The 20,205-nt window shown below is 46.5% G+C and overlaps 2 protein-coding genes, 1 long non-coding RNA gene and 2 other non-coding genes across 10 annotated transcripts; 4 read left to right on the forward strand and 1 right to left on the reverse strand.

Moving 5' to 3' along the window:
* Positions 1-3,319: 3,319 nt before the first annotated feature.
* TRNAA-AGC (transfer RNA alanine (anticodon AGC)) lies at positions 3,320-3,392 on the reverse strand. The gene has a single exon. It is a non-coding gene; the product is annotated as a tRNA-Ala (tRNA).
* Positions 3,393-3,476: 84 nt separating this feature from the next.
* LOC136462608 (uncharacterized) lies at positions 3,477-5,656 on the forward strand. The gene is made up of 8 exons (XM_066461686.1): positions 3,477-3,635; positions 3,981-4,085; positions 4,352-4,438; positions 4,531-4,581; positions 4,666-4,759; positions 4,927-5,011; positions 5,117-5,279; positions 5,356-5,656. Exons 1-7 carry the CDS (start codon positions 3,477-3,479, stop codon positions 5,271-5,273), a joined length of 738 nt encoding a protein of 245 aa, XP_066317783.1. The 3' UTR covers positions 5,274-5,279; positions 5,356-5,656.
* A 359-nt stretch (positions 5,657-6,015) lies between these two features.
* Positions 6,016-6,088, forward strand: TRNAR-CCU (transfer RNA arginine (anticodon CCU)). Its single transcript has one exon. It is a non-coding gene; the product is annotated as a tRNA-Arg (tRNA).
* A 2,365-nt stretch (positions 6,089-8,453) lies between these two features.
* Positions 8,454-11,787, forward strand: LOC136462610 (uncharacterized). 6 transcript variants are annotated; one of them, XR_010760775.1, is made up of 8 exons: positions 8,454-8,833; positions 9,201-9,352; positions 9,466-9,501; positions 9,603-9,827; positions 9,903-9,994; positions 10,160-10,272; positions 10,353-11,111; positions 11,508-11,787. It is a non-coding gene; the product is annotated as an uncharacterized lncRNA (long non-coding RNA). The 6 variants fall into 6 exon arrangements; XR_010760774.1 differs by having other exon boundaries at positions 9,903-10,272; XR_010760773.1 differs by having other exon boundaries at positions 10,160-11,111.
* Positions 11,788-13,036: 1,249 nt separating this feature from the next.
* LOC136462611 (mevalonate kinase-like) lies at positions 13,037-15,712 on the forward strand. Its single transcript, XM_066461687.1, has 5 exons — positions 13,037-13,343; positions 13,447-13,705; positions 13,829-14,088; positions 14,610-15,023; positions 15,532-15,712. Exons 1-5 carry the CDS (start codon positions 13,175-13,177, stop codon positions 15,639-15,641), a joined length of 1,212 nt encoding a protein of 403 aa, XP_066317784.1. The 5' UTR covers positions 13,037-13,174; the 3' UTR covers positions 15,642-15,712.
* Positions 15,713-20,205: the final 4,493 nt, after the last annotated feature.

Here is a 20,205-nt window from a genome sequence, read left to right on the forward strand (position 1 = left end):
TTTCTAGTTTTCAGTTTTTTCATTTGAGGTATTTAAGATGTTCAAAAAAATTAAACAAAGTTTCAGTGGTATATTAAATCGTGTACTTGCCTTAGAAAAATCATGTCTTCCTTACATGTTGTCGAATAGAGATACATTATAAGAAAGTTATATGACTTGTTAATTATTATTCACTTGTTAATTGTTATGCACTTCGTCCTCCGTATTGATTTTCCGTATACCCGCTCGAATTAGTTCGTTTTCGAAATTCTCAATATTCCGTACGTTCGTGTTTGTTTTCGTATTCAAATGTAACGATAGAAAACGGTTGAGAGGTTTTCCGACCGTGTTTTCTATCATATATGTGTGTAATAGCCAGTAGAACGTTCTTCGTTTTGTTTCTGTAAGCTGGCGCTGAGGTGTGGAGTTTGCTTTTTCCTTTTTGAACTGGAGACCCCAGTGTGTAAAACCTTTGTCGGCGTTCGGATTCGCCGATCAGTAAATTTGTATATTTGCGCGTCAAGGTTTCGGATGGCTGTGTTAAAAGGACACGAGGGGTTATACTGGTTCGGGCAGAACGTCCCTACGTCCAGTTCGTGGCTGCTCGTGTTATTGGCACCAAGTTTGTGGTAGGGGATACAAACGGTCGAGAGAGGGAGCGGGTCCCAAGTCTCTGTGGCTTCGAACGATGTCTAAGTGCTCTGTGTGTGCTGTGCTTTTTCGGTGGGTTGGTCCTCTGCCTTTGCTGGGCGTCCGGCTGTCCCTTTTATAAACTAAGGGAAGGACCTAGGGTACATGAGACATAGAGAGGAAAATGGAGTACAGCTCCTGTCCGGCGCTGCCCTTCTCCTCCGCGGGCGGGTCCTGCAGGCCCTGTTGACGATAGTGAAAATACGCGGGCGGCGCCTCTCCCCTCCCTGGCGTGCGGTATGGCAGACATACCGTGTGTCTGCAGTTGGCTCAGGAACCAAGTGGTACAGGGGCGGTCCGCCCGACACTGTTAGCGACGCGGGTGTCGAGGTGTGGTTTTCCAGAGACCGCCAGTCACGTCGGGGTGCGCCGGGCCCTCCCAAGCGTTGGGGCGCGATCTCGAACCTGCGCCCTACATTTGTAGCGGTTTGAGTGCGGCAGAAAACTAGTGGCACGGTACCGACCTTTCGGAGAGTCAAATCCGCGCGTCCTGGGCGTTTAATGCGGTGTCGATCCCGCCCCTGGATCTTATCTTTTATACGGGGGCTATCCGACCCCTGGGGGTCGGGCGAGGTGGAGCCCGCGCCTTTGCAGATGGATGAGGTGGGGCCCGCGCCCCTTGGGGTCGGGCGAGGCGGAACCTGCGGTCCTCGGAGTCAGACGAGATCGGGGCCCGCGCCCTCAAGCAGGGCGGGGCCCTCACCCCTTGGGGTCGGGCGAGGCGGAGCCCGTGACCCCAGGGACGGGCGAGGCAGGGTCCACGCCCCCTAGGTTGGGCGAGGCGGAGCCTACGCCTCTTGAGGTCGGACGAAGTCGGGGCCTGCGCCCTCGGGCGAGGCGGGGCCTGGGTCCTCGGGGTCAGACGAGGCGGGCCCCGTGCCCTCGAGGTCGGACGAGGCGGGCCCCGCGCCCTGGGATTCGGCCGAGGCGGGTTCCGTGCCCTGGGGGTCGATCGAGGCCGTCAGGTCGTTCTCAACCCTCGATTGGGTCAAGGTTAGTGGTGGTCATCTCATAACTGTCGGATACCTTGATATTTATACCCGACAACCTTGTTATTGGCTTTCTATATATGTTTTTTTCCCTGCAGAGTAGACGCAACTTGTGCCCTACAGACAGTGCACGGAGCGCTACGACTGGTTAACCTGGAGAGTGCTACCAATCCTGGGGCTACTCTTCTTCTAGACAGAACAAGCGGATCAAAAAGCTCAAGGAGAGTCTGGCCGACAAGGACGAGAAGGAGAAGGAGAAGACGGGTTGCAGTTGTTCTGCTCCTCCTGCAAGGGGCGCGACGGCCTCTAGTACTACTGCTACTGCAGCTACTACGTCCCATCCATAAATTTTGTGGTTTCAGCGTAGGCCCTGTTTAGTTGGGAGGCGAAAAGCCTATATGTTCGGACGGACGGGCGGGCGTCCCCGCACCTGCAGTCCGCTTCCCATGCCAACACGGGCCCGTGCCACCTGGCACCGTCCGAGAGCTGCCTCAAGCCGCCCCTGCCCGCTGCCACTCTAACTGCCGTGGAGGTGAGAAACACTGCCGAAAATCTAATCCACACCGACCAGATGGAGATCCGTTGCACTCGGCTGATATACTTTTGAAACATTAAGATGCAACACTTGTAACCTAAAAAAAGACAGATAAAACACTTGAAACATGCTTAAACACTTGCAAAAACACCTAAAAACACTTGAAAACCGTTGCAAACATACGCAATATCGAAATAAAACACTTGCAACATATGTGTGAAACATATGCAACATCCAAAGAAACACACTTGCAACAATACGTCCGAAAACACAGATGAAACATTGGGAACAGACCTTCGCAACATATGTATAAACCATTGCTACATTCTGATCTACTTAGCAACATCCCACTAAAACACTTGCAACATACATGCGTTTTCAGCACATCGCAATATCTCCTTGCTGCATGGGAAAATAGAGCCTCGTCGGCGTGTGGAGTTTGCCGGAGGCAGTAGCCTGACAGGACGGCGGCTGCACGATGCGACAGGGAGACATCGACCGCGCACTGTGCCTGGCAGAGCCGACAGCCGAGAACAACGACTCGCCGGCGACCACGTGCCGAGACTAGGAGAGGGCAGCCACGCACCGTACCTGGTAGGGCTAGCAGTCGAGCACCGCATGCGGGAGTGATTCTTTTAGAAACGGGCGAGCAGATAGTGGAGAGGGTTGTTGGGCGAGCGGTGCATGCAGGAGTGAGCGGAGCAAGGCGCCACGGATGGTACGTTTTAATTGTATCATTATTGATGAAAAGGGAATAAAAAGAGCTGCCATAGAAAGGACATAAAAAATAGAATGGAAGACAAAAAAAAAAGAATGGAGATGCACTTGAAGTAAAAAATAGAATGGTAGTGGAACTAAAAAGGAAAATTTTGCTGTGGGACACTCCAGTTATGTGAAATTTGTTGTGGGACACTGGAATATTTTTTCTTTGCTGTGGGACACTAATTTCTTTGCTGTAGGACACCGCCAGTGTGCCTAGAGGAAAGAAAAAAAGTACAGTGTCCCACAGCAATTTCACGAAAGAATAGTGTCCTGTAGCAAAATCTCCCAAATAAAAAAGTACATAAAAAAAGTAGAATGGAAGATGCACTTGAAGTAAAAAGTAAATAAAATAGTATGGTTAAAATGGAGATGTGGGGTATCGATCCCCGTACCTCTCGCATGCTAAGCGAGCGCTCTACCATCTGAGCTACATCCCCAAAGATGTTAGCAATCCAAATATATTTTTTTTGTAATGAGACACTGCAATGATTTGCCTCGTCCTCACTGCGGTTTGCTGGTAGATGGACATTTTACACTCTAGAGGCGTCGCGATGGATGGCGGCGGCTCCGGTTGCCGGGCCGCTGCCATTGCCCCCGCGCGTATGACCACCGTCTCGCGCCACTACTTCGGCGGCAGTGCGTCCGAGCATCACCACGACCTCCGCGTCGACATCATCGAGGTACGCGCATCCGTGCCATCTCGTACCTCCCCACGCTCGCGTCGGATAGCTAGCCGAGAGCCACTGATTTGCTCATATGCTGGGGGGCCTGGGGCCGGGTGTTTCATCCGGACAGTCGTTGCGGCGTCTTTAAACCTCGATCGCGTCGCGTCTAGGCGGCGGTTGCCATGCTGGTGCATGCTGGAACGCCGAGCAAGTGCTTGATAATTTGCCGCCAAGGCGTTTGCTGCCTCGTGGTGCTACGCGAAGCACACGCGCTTGGCTTCGATCCTTTATTAGTTTTACCCACGCTTCTCTTGCTGTGCTCTTGTGTCCTGACATCCTTTTGGTTGGGTTTACATACAGAACATCGAAGAGGACTACGGCATGTTTGTGTGGCCATGCAGTGTCATTCTTGCAGAGTGTGTGTGGCAGCAGAGGTCACGGTTCCCTGCTTCCAGAGTTGTTGAGGTACTACCACTACTTCTCATCTTTGTGTTCGTTCAACTTCCCATCCACCGATCACCAATGTGGTCCACTTGCTACTGTGACCAATTGTAAATGTGAGTTGTCAGTTCACTGAACAATCTTGGGTCAATAGGAGTACTTATTCTCCACGTCTGAGGCCGAAAAATCCTCTCTTTATGGAATCCTGCATTCCTCTGCACGTATATTATTGTTTGACGGAACAATATTACAGTTAACGCTCTTATCTAATTTGCACATATCATTTGCAGCTTGGTGCTGGGACGTCATTGCCAGGATTAGTAGCTGCAAAGGTTGGAGCAGATGTAACACTAACAGACATTGCACAGAATTCAGAAGTGAGTTTCAATCCATCTTAGGAATCCTTACCATTTGATTCTTGTCAGAACTTCAGTATGGTTGATTTCCTCCTTGTTTCTACTGACTATAGGTACTAAACAACATCAGAAGAATATGTGCTCTCAATAGTGCCAGTTGTACTGTATGGTTTGATTTCACGTACAGAGCTTTACATGTTGCATGCCATCGAATTCAGAGAGTTTAAGACTAGTTCATAACCATGCAGGTTTCAGGACTTACGTGGGGAGAATGGGATGAACCACTATTTGATTTACATCCTGACATTATTCTTGGAGCTGATGTACTTTACGACTCAGCAAGTGAGCTACCATTCTACTCTACCGTGTTCAGTGTATCTATTATTACTGTTATTTCTCAAATGCGAATGATCATTTTGTGTCCCATCCATTCACTGACTACCTACCCATTTCCATTTGTATTGTCATTGTTTTGGCTGACTGACATACCACTGCGTCCATTTGGCAAGATTTTGATGATCTGTTCGCGACGGTGACCTTTCTTCTCGAAAATTCTTCTGGGGCGGTTTTCATAACCACATACCACAACCGCAGGTACCAACGAATCATTTCACACCCCTGTTTGCTGTTGCACTTGGAAGAAGTGTGGCAAGCACCGTTTCTGATAAATTACCTCACCTGTTGGATTTGTCTACGCAGTGGTCATCATCTGATTGAGTTTTTGATGGTCAAGTGGGGTTTGAAGTGTTTGAAACTGCTGGATGGTTTCTCCTTCCTGCCACCATGCAAGGCTGCTTCGCTTCAGGGGAACATTCAGCTTGTTGAAATTGCGCTTGACAAGGAAAAACATAAATGACTTGAGGTGAGGTAACTTTTTTCCTGGATCAGAAAAATCTGCAAGCCTATGTGGACAATAGCTTATGTTTCGTGGGTTACAGTTTTACAGGAGTTGACAAAAGGCGCAGAGAAATGGAATGGCATATTTGGTCCTCTGCATACATGTAGGAGAAACTCCATGTGAATTCATCCATTTGGACTGTCATCACAACGATGTTCTTTTAATTAAAAGAAACTCATGGGGAGCATTGTACTATGAATAGCCTATGCATGCAAGAAAAAACAGGAAAATGTTAGCAGATATGTACTCTTTTGTTCCAACTGTAAAGAATATGTTGGTTGCCTAAAAAAGGTGCACGCATGTCCTTTTTTATTATTCATGTATTCGAAACAACGAGCTAAATGCATATCTTTCCACAACAAGCTTTTCTCTTTTTTTTTTGTTGAAATCCTCTTTTGTCCTTTTTTGCGAGAATTCCTTTTTATTTTGATGCTGAAACCTTACAAGGTAAGTAAATGATCCAGGTTTTTGAAATTTTTGCCATTTTCCTGCTGTTAGTGCACATCTTCTCTGGCATTTCCTCAAACTTTACAAGTTAACGATCCAGGTTTTTGAAGTTTTTGCCATTTTGCTGTCGTTAGTGCACATCATTTATTTCATGCTCAACAATGAAAGAGGTAACTTTTATTTTCAAGTGTTGGAGAAATAGACAGAGAGTGATCACTTGTCAACATAAACACTATCAGATACAGCCACACAAGCGCCTGTAGCTCAGTGGATAGAGCGTCTGTTTCCTAAGCAGAAGGCCGTAGGTTCGACCCCTACCTGGCGCGTTTTTTTTTGAAATTTTGTTTTCTTTCTATTTCTTGGGTGATAGATTCTGCATAAATTTCAGCACATGTCTTTGCAATTATTTTTAATTTAAATAACTACTTTGATGTTTCTATTGCTTGGGTGATAGATTCTGCATAAATTTCATCACATGTCTTTGCAATTATTTTGAATTTAAATAACTAGTAGTCACCTAAAGAATACGATTATCGCTTCTCAATAAGTCAAACAATCTTAATTTTAATCATCTGTATAAAAACAATACTAGTATTTTTTATATCATATAAGTATCAGCATAGATCAGATTAATTATGACATGCACCTTCTTAACTAGGCCCCGAGTTCAGCTCGTACATGTTTAGGCTATATAGATCTTCAAATCTAGCTTACCTTGCATCCCACAATTCGGCTAAATCATGTGTATCCAGCATGCACATTTTCTCTTGCACTCGCTCCACAATTCAATACACGGTATGGCCACTTACGCAGGAAACCAATTACAAACAGCTTCTTATTCAGGCAAAACAAACGACAACAAATTGCATCATCTAATCCAGATTAACATCTAGTGTAACGCAATACTAATGCGACTAAGGCTCTGTTTGGATTCCTTGACTAACAACTACTCTCTCCATCTCAAATTATAAATCATTCCAAGAGTCAAAGCATCTCAAGTTTGACCAAATTTATCTGATAAGATAATAACATTTATGATACCAACTAAGTATCATTAGGTTATCTATCTATAAAGATCTCTATTTTTTGTGAACGTTCCTGTAGTTCAACAGTGCATCCCCGGTTGTGAACGTTCCTGTAGTTCAACAGCGCATCCCCGTTTTCTCCTCACATAACTTTGGTCATCCACAGTCCAGCGCTCATGTCCGTCCGATCCTGTGTGACCAACTAAGTACTGTTGGCTGATTTGTGGTAAGAAAAAAATAATATTCGTTGGCTGAAAAAAGTACGGCTTATAAGCCAAGCGAACAGAGAAAAAATTCCTGACCACTGTCATTTCTCCTTGATAGTGCTAATAACATTATTGTTGCCCAATGAAAGTTGAGACTTTTCCCTGTGTGCCCTTATAAAAGATCGTAATTCCCTGTGTGCCCCTGAAAAAATTCAGCGGTCTTCAGCGCCACTACTCCAACTTTTTCGTGTCATCCATGCCACTTCCGTCAGTTTGGGCTCTAACGCCGTTAAACGGCAGGTGTGAAAAGACGAAAATGCCCTTAAGTTCAAATATGTTATTAATTTTTTTTGAGCATCTTAACGACTTCAAATGAAAAAACTCAAAACTAGAAAGTTGTAGATCTCGTCGAGATCTATAATTTTCATATAAATTTTTTTTTCATTTAATTTCGCAAAAAAATATGATTTGATATGATTAATATATCTTAGAAAAATCATATTATTTTTTTTGCGAAATTAAATAAAAAAAAATTTATATGAAAATTATAGATCTCGACGAGATCTACAACTTTCTAGTTTTGAGTTTTTTCATTTGAAGTCGTTAAGATGCCAAAAAAAATTAATAACATATTTGAACTTAAGGGCATTTTCGTCTTTTCACACCTGCAGTTTAACGGCGTTAGAGCCCAAACTGACGGAAGTGGCATGGATGATACGAAAAAGTTGGAGTAGTGGCGCTGAAGACCGCCGAATTTTTTCAGGGGCACACAGGGAATTACGATCTTTTATAAGGGCACACAGGGAAAAGTCTCATGAAAGTTTGGACACATCCAGTCTGTACCACATACCTTCCTCACAGTATGGGCTCCATAGGTTTAGGTTTCCTGACCTCTTTTTATAATCATGGCCTTGTTTAGATTGCAAATTTTTGCAATCTGGACACTGTAGCACGTTTCGTTTGTATTTGACAAACTTTGTCCGATCATGGATTAACTAGGCTCAAAAGATTCGTCTCATGATTTACAATCAAACTGTGTAATTAGTTATTTTTTTACCTACATTTAATGTTCCATACATGCGTCCAAAAATTGATGTGATAGAGAGAGAGTGAAAAAACTTAGAATTTGGAGGTGATCTAAACAAGGCCCATGTTTCTATTTGGTCAATAAACACCACTCTGTTGTCATAAGCTCGCCACTGCACCTAGATCTGTTGGACACCGCACCTATTCATTTGTCTGATAAGCCATGGCTGAGATTATAGTCGGTTGTATGCCTCTCACAGTTTTCGGTAGATCTACAGGTCCCGCACATGAACCGTCCGATCCTCAAATGCCTCCTTCCTTCACGTACCATCTGCCGTCCACGTCCCACAGCTTCTAGAAGCACCGAGACATCAGCCTTATCCCTCCCCATCGTATATACAAGGGAAAAAAAAACCATCGACCCGTACCTTTCCCGCACAGCCTCGCTCCTTCAGTCGCGCCGCTTCTCCGCCGCCTCCTTCCGCAGCGCCGCCCTTGCCCATCGCCTGTGCCCCCGCTGCGCCCGCTCCAGCTCCCCTGCTCCGCCCTTGCTGCGCTTGCGGACGAACCCCGACGCTCGGGAGGCCCAGCTGTGTCTTCGTCTTCCTCGCCAACACCCGCGTCCATCCTGCCGGCGCGCCCATGGGCCCCAGCATGGCCGGATCCCCGCGATGCGCGATCGCGGCGGTGGGCGCACCCGGCCACGGCGCGGCGCGAGCGCCCCGCCTTCCACAACACTAGGGGAGCGGAACGGGAGCACCGATTGGTGCACGCGACCTCGAATGCGTCCGATCCATTGCTGCGGCCACGAGTGGTGAGTCCAACCTTCTGCCTTTCCTCTCTAGATGGATTTGATTTGATTCGATCTAGCCATCTCAAACAAGACCTCCGATGCTGTGGATCATTTGGTGTTGCCTCCCTAGATGGAATCGATTCCATTCGACTTAACCGTCCCGAACACGACTTAGGTCCTCAGTGAGGGCAGACTCAGCCCCAAATCACAATTTTTAGTAACCTTCTTTCGCATTAAGAGTTATTTGTAATTCAGTATCATCTGGAGCTGGTAGCTTATTTTGGATTTGATTTGCAGTTTATCACATTGCTGCCTGCATCGTTAGTGTACATCTTAACTATTAGGACCCATCATCCTCTCACTTTAATCGGTGCTATTCATGTGACAGGTTTGATCAATGTGCTATTTGTCCACTGTCACTGAAAGCCACCAAAGATGCTGGAGATGAAAGGATGACCCAGGTTTGATCAATGTGCTATTTGTCCACTGTCACTGAAAGCCACCAAAGATGTTGAGCTACTGCGCCAATAATTCTTCAAGGTCAGCATACATGCCAAAACACTACGGCTAAATCCCGAACTATGATAAAATCCCCAAACAACGATTTCTTTGGACCCCTAGAGTAACATCTGAGTGTTTTTTTTTTCCTGCAGGAAGGGATGATCTTGCAAAAGCAAAGACAGAAATAGGTAAAACAGTTGTCTTTTTGGTATTCCTTGCCTTCTCAGTCCAACTGATCAATTTTACTGTCATAGCACTTTACTAACTGTTGCGGTCTGATTTCTTTTAGAGCAGCAACGAAAACATAGAGAAATCACCAATCCTACGCCATTCAGGCTTACGGAACGATGTGAGTTTTTACAACCTCCAGTTGCCATTGCATCTCTGAAATATAAAAGGGCGTACCCAGTGCAGAGAGCTCCCGCTCTGTGCGGGGTCTGGGGAAGGGTGTTAGTGGCAAGCCTTACCCTCGCCTGTGCAATGCGAGGAGACCGGGACCTTCCGGTCACAGGCGGTAAGACTCTACCGCTTGCACCAGGCCCGCCCTTCCATTGCATCTCTGAAATATGCTTACCCGAATTGTTTTCAGGATCCTTGGCTTACCATGTACAGCTGCCACCCTGAATATGTGCTCCATGGTTACAATGAATAGTCCTTCGATGGGTTCAATGTTCGCTATATGTAAGTTTTGTTTGTGGACAGTAATGCTCACACATAGAATGCAGACTTGGGTTAGTTGTTTCATTTACTAACCATGTACAAATGCTATGCAATGTTCATGTCACCACTTTGTTTTATCCTATATGCTGGCTAAATTCCATTTTTTCCCTGTTTTCTATGCCTTAGCTTGAAATACATGAGCCCTGTTTTATGGCGTCCATGGTCACATGACCTCTCATTAATGGATTTTGGCTAAATATATCTACCATATCATGGACCAATATGTTCTTCCTGAAATGGTTTGTACTTCAGGTCTTTATATATAGTCAATCCTTGTTAAACAATATCATCATTTAGCAACTACATGCTTACCTCACAGGCTCACAGCTATAATGGACAGCCTTCAAAATAATGAGGTTCTGAATAGAAGTAACAGGGAGACATCATGTCATTCACATATTTCCTGGTAACACGTGTCCACATTTTGTGACAGCACATTTAGACTTAAAAAAAATTGAAGTCTGATACAATTGGTCCATTTGAGTTTAAAAGGCATATATACATCTGGGGTTTGGTTCAACCAAAGATTGTAACATTCAGACAAATATAAAATATAGAGATATGTTACCTACCTTACATGGATCTTTCTATAGATTTAGGTTCAATGTTTTCTATATTTAAATTTTGTTTGTAAACAGTAATGCTCGACACATATAGAGCAAAAAAAAACTATATGGCAGAATAGATGTTCTGTCCACATATTGCGTGCCTTATGTACTAATTGCAAGCCTGTGTGTTAATCTTTTGTTATTATGGACAGAAATTTGCTCCTTTATATTCTTGCAGGTTCCTCACACCTCTGTACATCTTTGGTTTTTAGGCTACGCAACTAACTTGAGAATTATTGCTTCTAATACAAGCGAGACTACCCACAGTGTATCAAATATCGATGCTCAAATGAGGAGAGAGAACGCTGAAACGAAGAGAGAGAAGAGTTCAGCATCGATGCAACACAGGGCCGATGCTAGAGCAAGAAAACTCAGGCGTCGAGGCATGTAGATGCATCGGTGCTGAAACGAATAAAAAATTATTTCACGAGCTGTTTCGGCATCGCTCACATTGTGCGCAGTCTAAGTAGGTAGATGCTCCCCACTCTAGCAGCTCTGTTTCTCTCTATCTATCTAGTGGTCTACAAATCTCACTTAGCTTACATTTGATTTTTATCCAACATTCATGTTTGCAACCCATATATTGGGTTTCTTTCCTCCGCTGTTCAAATAGGATTTACCATACGTCATCAATGCTTAATTCTAGAAATTGTTGATTGTGTGATACTGGTGCGTCGTTCTCCATTTCAGACAAAATATGTGGCTTCCTATCCTATGCTAGGGCTATCATTTTTATTCGCCGCCCATCACCATTGATGACCCCACCTTTTGCTCTGTCGGATTGTGATATTTACTGATATTCTAAGGTACATCTTTTCTATGATGCATTTGTATTCACAAGCTTAGCTCGTTTTTCTAATTTACAGAACCTGCATACTTCCTTTGCGCCGCACGCTGCCGCTGGGAATTTTTGGGTGGGCGTCGGTCGATGTGGGCAAAGGATAAAACCGAGGGGACGAAGCAGGAGGGGTGACACAGGCATCTCAGCAAGTTGCAAAAAACCTGTACGAGTCCAAGGTTCAGCCAACAACATTGATCCCAAAACAAGATGGGAATATGTGTACAACATCACTCTATGTCGCCCTTGCATTGGTTATTTATAATAAACATGAAACTCTGGTATAATACTATTTAGTATTTACGGTATGTGTTTCCCCTAAGCTTTTGCAAGGCTGGATTCTAATCGCGCGGGGGTTCTGGCTAGTTAATTATATTTTCATAGTATATTTATCTGGTGTTATAAATTTTTGTAATTTTTTTTATAATTTTGGTTAAACTTGAGATATTTTGACTCTCTAAGATTCTTATAATGACTTATAATTTGGGATGGAGGGAGTAGTTGCTAAACTTAGCCCTTCAAGATCCAAACAAGAGGATTAGACCCCGTTCGTTGGTCTGAAACTTGGCTGAAACTGGCTGAAAACATTGTTTCGGCTGAAAAAAGAAGTCGAACCAGCTGAATATGGGGTAAGCCGAACAGAGCCTTAATGGGTAGGCTAAAGTTTCGTCAAAGTTCTAACCAGTTGTTAGCTCACTAGTCTATAGAACCCAGCTATCAAGAGATTAACAATTAGCTGAGGATTCAAATAGGACTAGGCTAAACTTTAGCTAGCTAACTACTAGCCAACTAATTACTAGTTCTGGTCAATCCAAACCGACCTTAGTATCTTCAAAACCTGCTAATAAAACTAATAGTGAACAACACCAATCTGACTAGCTATGAATAGCTTATGCATTGCAATAAAAGGTCGATAATATTAGCAGATATGTACTATTTGGTTCTAACTATAAACAAAAAAATGTAGAATGCCTAAAAAAGATGTTCGTTTTCTGATTTCTGTATGTATTCCATTAGCTAAAAACCCATATACCTAAAAGATTACATATATAATTACTTCTATATCTAAAGTCGTTGTAACATATAACGATCACATTATATGAATGATAAAGAAAAATGAAAAAGGCACCAGAACTAAGCATATTTACCTGATCGTATCGGTCATGCTTATAAATTATGATACAATATTTTTGTCGGAGAAACAACATCTAAAGCGAACAGGGTTTAGATGGCTCCACGCGCGTCGCCGAGCGAGCCGCACTTCAGATTTCAGAGGGCGTCCGATCGCCACCACCACCTCCAGCATCGACATCATCGACGCTCGTACGCTCACCGCGCCAGCAGTCGCTGTGGCGTGTTTAAAGCACTGCAGCCAGCTGCCAGCGGCCAACGCTCTCTGTCTCAGTCTCTCTCGGGGCACACGCCTCGCCTCCCCGTTCGCCGTGGGCGTGGCCGGCCGTCGCTGTTCCTATTTCTTGGCAGCTCCGCCGGTTTGACTTTCGAAGGACCGACAGCGACGACGCCAGTAGATGCACTACTGACGCCACCGGCCACCTCGAGCTCCAGAGCCAAGGACGCCGCGAGACCGTGAGGGCAGGACAGGGGTCGCGCGGCTCTCACACCCTCCCAGTCCCTCCTCCAGTTTCGTTTTCTTTGACCGCGGATCGATCCACGGATTTCGTCGTCTCCGGTGCCATGGATCCAGTCGCCGGCACGGCGGGGTATCGGGGACCAGCGGAAGTGCGCGCCCGCGCGCCCGGCAAGATCATCCTCGCGGGCGAGCACGCCGTCGTCCACGGCTCCGCCGCCGTCGCCGCCGCCATCGATCTCTACACCCGCTCCTCCCTCCTCCTCCGCCCCACAGGTGCTCCCGCCCACCCTGGCTTGTTCTGGCTCTTCGTTTCGTCGCGTCGCCGCCGCTGCCGCTGGTACCCTTCTCACAGCTCCTCTCCCTCGGTGCCACGCAGGAGAGGGTGGCGGCGCTGACTCCGGCGCGGTGGAGCTGTACCTCAGGGACTCGGGCCTCACCTTCTCGTGGCCGTGCTCGCGCCTCCGCGGGGCGCTAGGGGAGGAGATCAGCGCCAACCCCGGGGCTCCGGCGCCGTGCTCCCCTGACCAGCTGGCCGCCATTGCCAGGCTCTTGGAGGACCAGGAGATCCCTGAGGCCAAGATCTGGCTCTCCGCCGGCCTCTCCGCCTTCCTTTTCCTCTACACCTCCATTCTGGGGTTGGTTGCTTCTCCCTTCCGTCCAAATCAATCACAATCTTGCAGTCAGCCAGTCAGTGTGCTAACACTCGCCCTCATCACGTTTTTTTTTCACACGTGGTTGTTGGCTGTGTTCTTGTGCAGATGCAGGGCTGGCAAGGCAGTCGTGACCTCGGACCTGCCCATGGGCGCAGGGCTCGGCTCTTCGGCTGCATTCTGTGTGTCCATGTCGGGGGCGCTATTGACGGCTGCTGGCGCAGTCAGTGTTGGAGCACATAGGGGTGCTGAGGGGTGGGAGGTGTTGAAGAAGGGTGATCTTGAGCTGGTCAACCAGTGGGCGTTCCAAGGGGAAAAGATCATTCATGGCAAGCCTTCTGGCATCGACAATTCTGTCAGCACTTTTGGTATGCTATGAAATTGATTAGTTTTCGAATCTTTATTTAAAACTGGTAGTATTGAAATGCCTTTGCATTCATGGTTGACCTCTAGTGGAATCCATATCGAGGTTGTTCGCGTTTTCACATCAATTCATATCCATATTTGGGGAATAACTTAATAATTGATTGCTTAATGGCACTGCCACTCTAGTTGCAGTCAGCATTGCTTCTAGTTTATTTATTTATTTTTTTCAAACAACTCCCTAGTTTATTTATGGCATGTTAGTTATATATGTTCTTTTTTTAGATATAATGAGTTACATTGACTTACAGCTACATATAGACATATAGATGATGTATCTATATATTGAAATCAATAATTTAACCAAAAAGACTTTTACTCTTGTTAGTTTTAGGTCCAAGGCATGGAAACCCTTGCAAATGGGCGTTAAGTAATTTATTAGGAAGCCTGAGATCATCTGGATGTTAATTGCCTTATCATTTCTCCTAATTTGTTTTGGTTCACTAAATCTTCTGTTTGAATCTAGGGAAAATGATCAAATTCAAGAAGGGGGAACTGACAAACCTCGAGTCCAGGAACCCAGTCAAAATGCTTATTACTGATACAAGAGTTGGTAGGAACACAAAGGCCCTGGTTGCTGGTGTGTCTGAAAGAGCATCTAGGCATCCAGATGCTATGGCTTCTGTCTTCCATGCAGTGAACTCTATTAGTGAAGAGCTTTCAAGCATTGTTGAATTAGCAGCCGAGGATGAGATAGCCATCACCTCTAAGGAGGATAAGCTAGCAGAGCTTATGGAGATGAACCAAGGTTTGCTTCAGTGCATGGGAGTCAGCCATTCTTCTATAGAAACTGTGTTGCGAACCACTCTGAAATATAGCCTGGTTTCAAAGCTAACTGGAGCTGGTGGTGGTGGCTGTGTGTTGACTCTAATACCGACATGTATCCTTTTTTATATCCCCTAATTGCATCTTATCCTTCATAGTTTTATACAAAATAAACACCATACAACTTATGTGTGATTTCTGTTAATCTTTAGCATTTCAACTCAAAGCTTTTCAGAAATCTGGGCCTTGATTTGCATTAATAAAGAATCTTACAGGATAGGAACTTCAGAACTACAATGGCCTATCTTGTATTCCCTCGGTTTAAAATCGTAGACCTTTGTCCTAAGTCAAATTTCTTTAACTTGGAATGGAGTGCTCATTACTTAATACTATATATCCATGTAGAGTGATTCTGGGTTCCATTCCATCTAATATAGATGAGTTTTTGTGAATAAATCTATCAATGTGGAATGACAGGAACTCTAGCATTTTAAATTTCTAAATATCCTTTGATTTCATCATATCCGAGTTTCTGTTCTGTACCTACTTAGGGAATAGTCCTGCAAGTTTTTCATCTGTCTGACCCTTCAATGATGCTAATGCTTCCTTGACATGATTATCAGTATCGGCCAATATTGTTCTGGAGAAAGTCACCACAGAGCTCGAATCTCATGGTTATCGCTGCTTCAAAGTTGAGGTTGGTGGGCGAGGTCTCCAAGTATTCCGAGGATAACACTCAACCTATTTCAGGAGATGTTGTACCATAATTTTAGAAAAGAATTAAGTTAACTTTTGGTCCCTCAACTATTGTGTCGGTCTAATTTTAATCCTCAACTACAAAACCGTCTATTACCGGTACCCCAACTATCAAAACCGTTCACTTTTAGCATCTGGGTGGGGGCAAGGCTGTTTTGACCGACGTTGAGTGGTTTTGACATGTAGCCTCCATCTCAGTGACATGTGGGGCCCACGCGTCATCGACTCAATCCCTCCCTCCCCATCCTCATGGCCACGGCCTCGCGCTCTTGGACGCCGACGAGGGAGGCGGCCGCGGCAGCACACGCGCGGTCCGCGAGCGAGCCGTGGCACTTGGCACTCGCGCGCTTCCACGATGGGATTGTTGTGGGGCCCACGATGGGATTGCTCCTGCTATGGGATTTCTCGCCGCCGATGACCCTTCCGCGTTCGTCGCTGCCGTGCAGGAAACGAGCAGGACGCCGCTGCCGTCGCCCAGGCAGCAGGCCGCGCTGCCATCGCGTTTGCCGCTGTGAAGGCCGTCGTCACGCGAGTCGCCGCTGTCGTGCCTCCGCGCCGCGCAGGCTGCGGATCCACGCCGGTCGTGCCTTCACGCCCGAGATGGTCGCGCCTCCACGCCCACGCAGGCCGTGCTTCCGCTTAGCGCGCTCGTCGTTGGCCCATCACCTCACCGGCCACCAGCGGCCTCCGCACAGCAAACACATCACCACCCACAGCAAACGCCATCGCCATCGCTTGCTCCCCCATCTCTCCTCTCCCTTCGCACGTGCTGGCTCATCGCCGCTGCGTAGCCGAAGGAGCCAGCAAGCAAGGGAGGCGATGACAAGGAGGCGTACGGCGAGGTGGACTGCATCGTCTCCAGCCGCACCGTCAGCAGCCCGGTGTTCGCAGAGGACGGCTTGGCCACCGCCGCCGTCGCCACGGAGTACCTGCTGGAGTGGAAGGACGGGCACAAGCCGTCGTGAGTGCCCGCGGAGGCCATAGCGGCGGATGTCGTGGCCGAGTACGAGACGCTGTGGTGGACGGCGACCAAGAAGGCGGACACGGAGGGGCTGGCGGCGTTGCTCGTGGACGAGACGCTGCAGCGGGACCCCGACGCGGAGGACGCGCAGGGGCGCAGGTGTAACACCCCGGTGTTATGCCTACATTTAGGCACTGCAAATCACGCATATCATGCATCATCAAGCATCCAAATCATACATGCTTAATCATGTGAATAACAATTGAAACATTGCTTTGAAACATCTGAAACATGCGTGAAACCTGAATGTTGCATACACCTGTTTAAGAATTGTTTTGCCCTGAATTTTTCTTGCTAGGTTAGTAAAACATGTTTGGCTACTATTGTAAATCATCTAGCAATGTTTAGTTCAATTTTTGGAGCAATGTTTGTATTCAAATTAATTCAAAATTTGGCTTCAAAAATAAATTCCCAAAATTAGGGTTTTGAGCTAAACGTGGACTTTGATCTTATAATTCAAAATCTAGAAAGAATTTGGCTGTGGTCCTAAAAGCAAAGTTGTAGAGAATTAAATTCTAAGCAACTTTCATTTTTGGTACATTTTCAAAAGAGGTCATTTTCTTGCTCAAAATAATATTTGAAAGATGGCATTTAAAAATTCCTTGAAAATATATTTGGAAAAAGGATTTTTCTCCTTCGCGGGCCGCCGCCTCGCTTCTGGCCCGCCTGCCGAAGCCGGCCCAGCGCGCCAGCGAAGCCCCCGCGCCGCTCCAGCCCACCTCGCCTCGGCCCAGCCCAGCGCGATGGCTCCTTCTCCCGCGCGCTGCGCCCGTCGCCGCGCCACGCCCCGACCGCGTCAGGACGCTCTCGCCGCGTGGCGACCATGCGTCGGCGTCGCCCGCCGCGCGGCAGCCACGACCTGCGCCCACACCCACGTGCCCGCCTTCAACTGCCGCAGCCAGTGCGCTCGCTCACTCCCGCCCGCGCTGCCTTCCCTCTCCTCCAGAGCCGAGAGCCCCAAGCTCTGCCCCTCGCCGCGCCCACGCACCCGCCGACGCAATTCGCCGCGGCTCCTCCACCTCGGCCAGAAATCGCGCGCCCGCAGCTCCGCCTCGCCCTCCTTCAAGTCGCGCTCGCGCTTGCGCCGCCTCCCGAGCTCAGGTTGAGCCTCCCCGAGCCTAGCCATCGACGGCCATGGCGCCGCCGTGCTCGGCCGCCATGGAAGTCGACTTCCTTCTCTTCTCTAGCCCCGCCTAGCTACCCTACCGCACTCGCCGTCTTCTAGCGCATCACGTGCGCTCGCCAGCTCGCCCTGCCGTGGCCGAAGATGGCCGCCGGCCTCGTGGCCGAGCCGCGCCGCCGCGCCAGCGCAAGCACCAGCGAGGCACTCTGCCTCAGCCAGCCAGGCCGGCCAGGCCGAGCGGTAGTGGGCTGACGCCCTGCTGGGCCGTCTTCCCCTCCCTTGCGCTCGGGCCGCGCAGGCCGAAAACGGCCGTGGGCCAGCTGATTTCCAGCGGGCTGGCCCAGTATCGTTTAAATGAATTGTTTTTCATTTATTCTTTATTATTTAAAATTTGAAATGGTTTGAAAAATGTTTGGGTACTCAAAGTTGCTCCAAATCTGTTGAAATAAATTTGTCTAGGTTCCTTATAATCAGATCTACTAGGGAAAATTATTGCATGTCATTTTTGAAATACTTTTATGTAGAACTTTATTTAATCATGAATATTGCTGATAACTTAAAAAATATGTAGAAAAATCTATAGGCTTCAGAAAAATATGATTCCAAGTTTGTTAATCTTTTTATGTCATGTACTTCCTAGGAAAAATATGTTTCATGCATGTGCTGTGGGAAAATTTTTAGGTGTAGTACAAGCACCTTTAATAGCTGATTTTTGTTATTTTTGCTAGAGAGCAAACTTTGTATAAAACATGCATGTGATAATTTTTGTACAGTCATTGTATGCTATGAAGAACATAGGAAAAATACTAACTCTGTTGTTTGACACTTTTCACAGTACAAAGTACTTTCATGTACAAAATCATGCCATAGCTTGTTATTTTTGTGTAGGCTAATCCACTCACTCAAATATCATGAAAATCTGTTAGTAAACTTAGGGTAGTACTATGCTGTAGTAATTTTCTAAGAATTTTTCTAAACAATAAAAATAGAGGTTGCTATTTAAACCTGTTATTAATTAGGGTTTAATTCAGCACTGCTTTATGTGTTTAAGAAATTAGCAAAGCTTTGGTGTATCTTTGAAGCAGTTAATAAAATATGTTGACTTAACATATTAGTAGTAGAAGAGAATGCAGTAGATGACATGTGCTTATAGTATATTTTCTTGGATGATGTTGACTACCTTGCATTTAAACATATCCATTGCATTCATCTCATTCGATGCACCGTTTGCATAAGCACTTACGCACATTGCATCATACAGGATCACAAACCGAGAACCCAGTTGTCATACCCGAGGAGCTCGAGGAGCAGCTCGAGGTGCAGCCGCAGGAAGTGCCCGAAGCCGACGAGGAGGACGTTGAGGAACTTCCGGAGTGCCTCGATCACCGTCCGAGCTCCTTCGAGAGAGGCAAGCCCCGGAGCATTTTCTCCCGGTTTGCAATTATGAATTAAATGTTTTCCTTTAATTGATGCATTACGTTCAGGAGTTGTTTGCAACCGTTGCTGCATTATACCTTGTTTACCTTTGTTATACTATATCCTTGTTACCCTGGTATCCGCAGTCGAGTCAATGCTTAGCTGGCTTAGACCGGTAGAAGTCGGGTGATTTTCTGTCACCTGCGAGCTATAGGTGGTTACCTGGATCTGCTTGGATGACTATGAAGTCATGGTATAACTAAGTGTTAAATGAAGTTGAGACCGGACGGAGACTTGCAGAGTTTTGGACTGTAGTGCTTTCCGTCTGTGTCGATTAAGGACCGACCGTTGTTGGGCCTCGAGTCATGTTGAACGCATGCCTTACATTTAGCTGGCCGGATAAAGTACCTTCCGACCGCGAAGCTGGGAGATTTTTCGGGCCGAGTAGATTGCCCGCAACGCACTATGCCGGAGCAGGTGTGGTAGGACACGGGGGCGGGATGATAAGACCAAAGTGTAGTCGGTCGGCCCCCGGGTACATGTGGTTCCTAGCAAACTCGAGATTCCTGGAAAGTTGACTCGGTGATCAATATCTCACTTTAGCGGGTGAGTAAGGTTTGTGTAAGGAATAAATCACCAGCTGGTTAGGAATCGATTCGAATCGCCATCGCTCCTGGATAGTGAGCACTTGACTTGAGTGACTTCATCGTAGTAAATGTTTATGGGACACTTGGACAGTTATAATGAATATGACAGTATGGAAGTTGTTTAATGATCATTGGTTATCATTATCTGCTTAATCACATGTTTACTCTAGTATAGGTGCAAATCTAGTCGACAGGTTCATAATAATTAACTTGGCAATAATGCTTTTAAAAAGGGTCTTGAAATGTTAAAAATGCTTCTTTTTGCAAATGAGTCAGCTAACCTACTATAAAGCCCTTTATAATCCTTGGTGTCATTTATTTTTGGTTATGTCGG

This window comes from Miscanthus floridulus, chromosome 7, assembly GCF_019320115.1.
Source record: "Miscanthus floridulus cultivar M001 chromosome 7, ASM1932011v1, whole genome shotgun sequence".
Taxonomy (NCBI): domain Eukaryota; kingdom Viridiplantae; phylum Streptophyta; class Magnoliopsida; order Poales; family Poaceae; genus Miscanthus; species Miscanthus floridulus.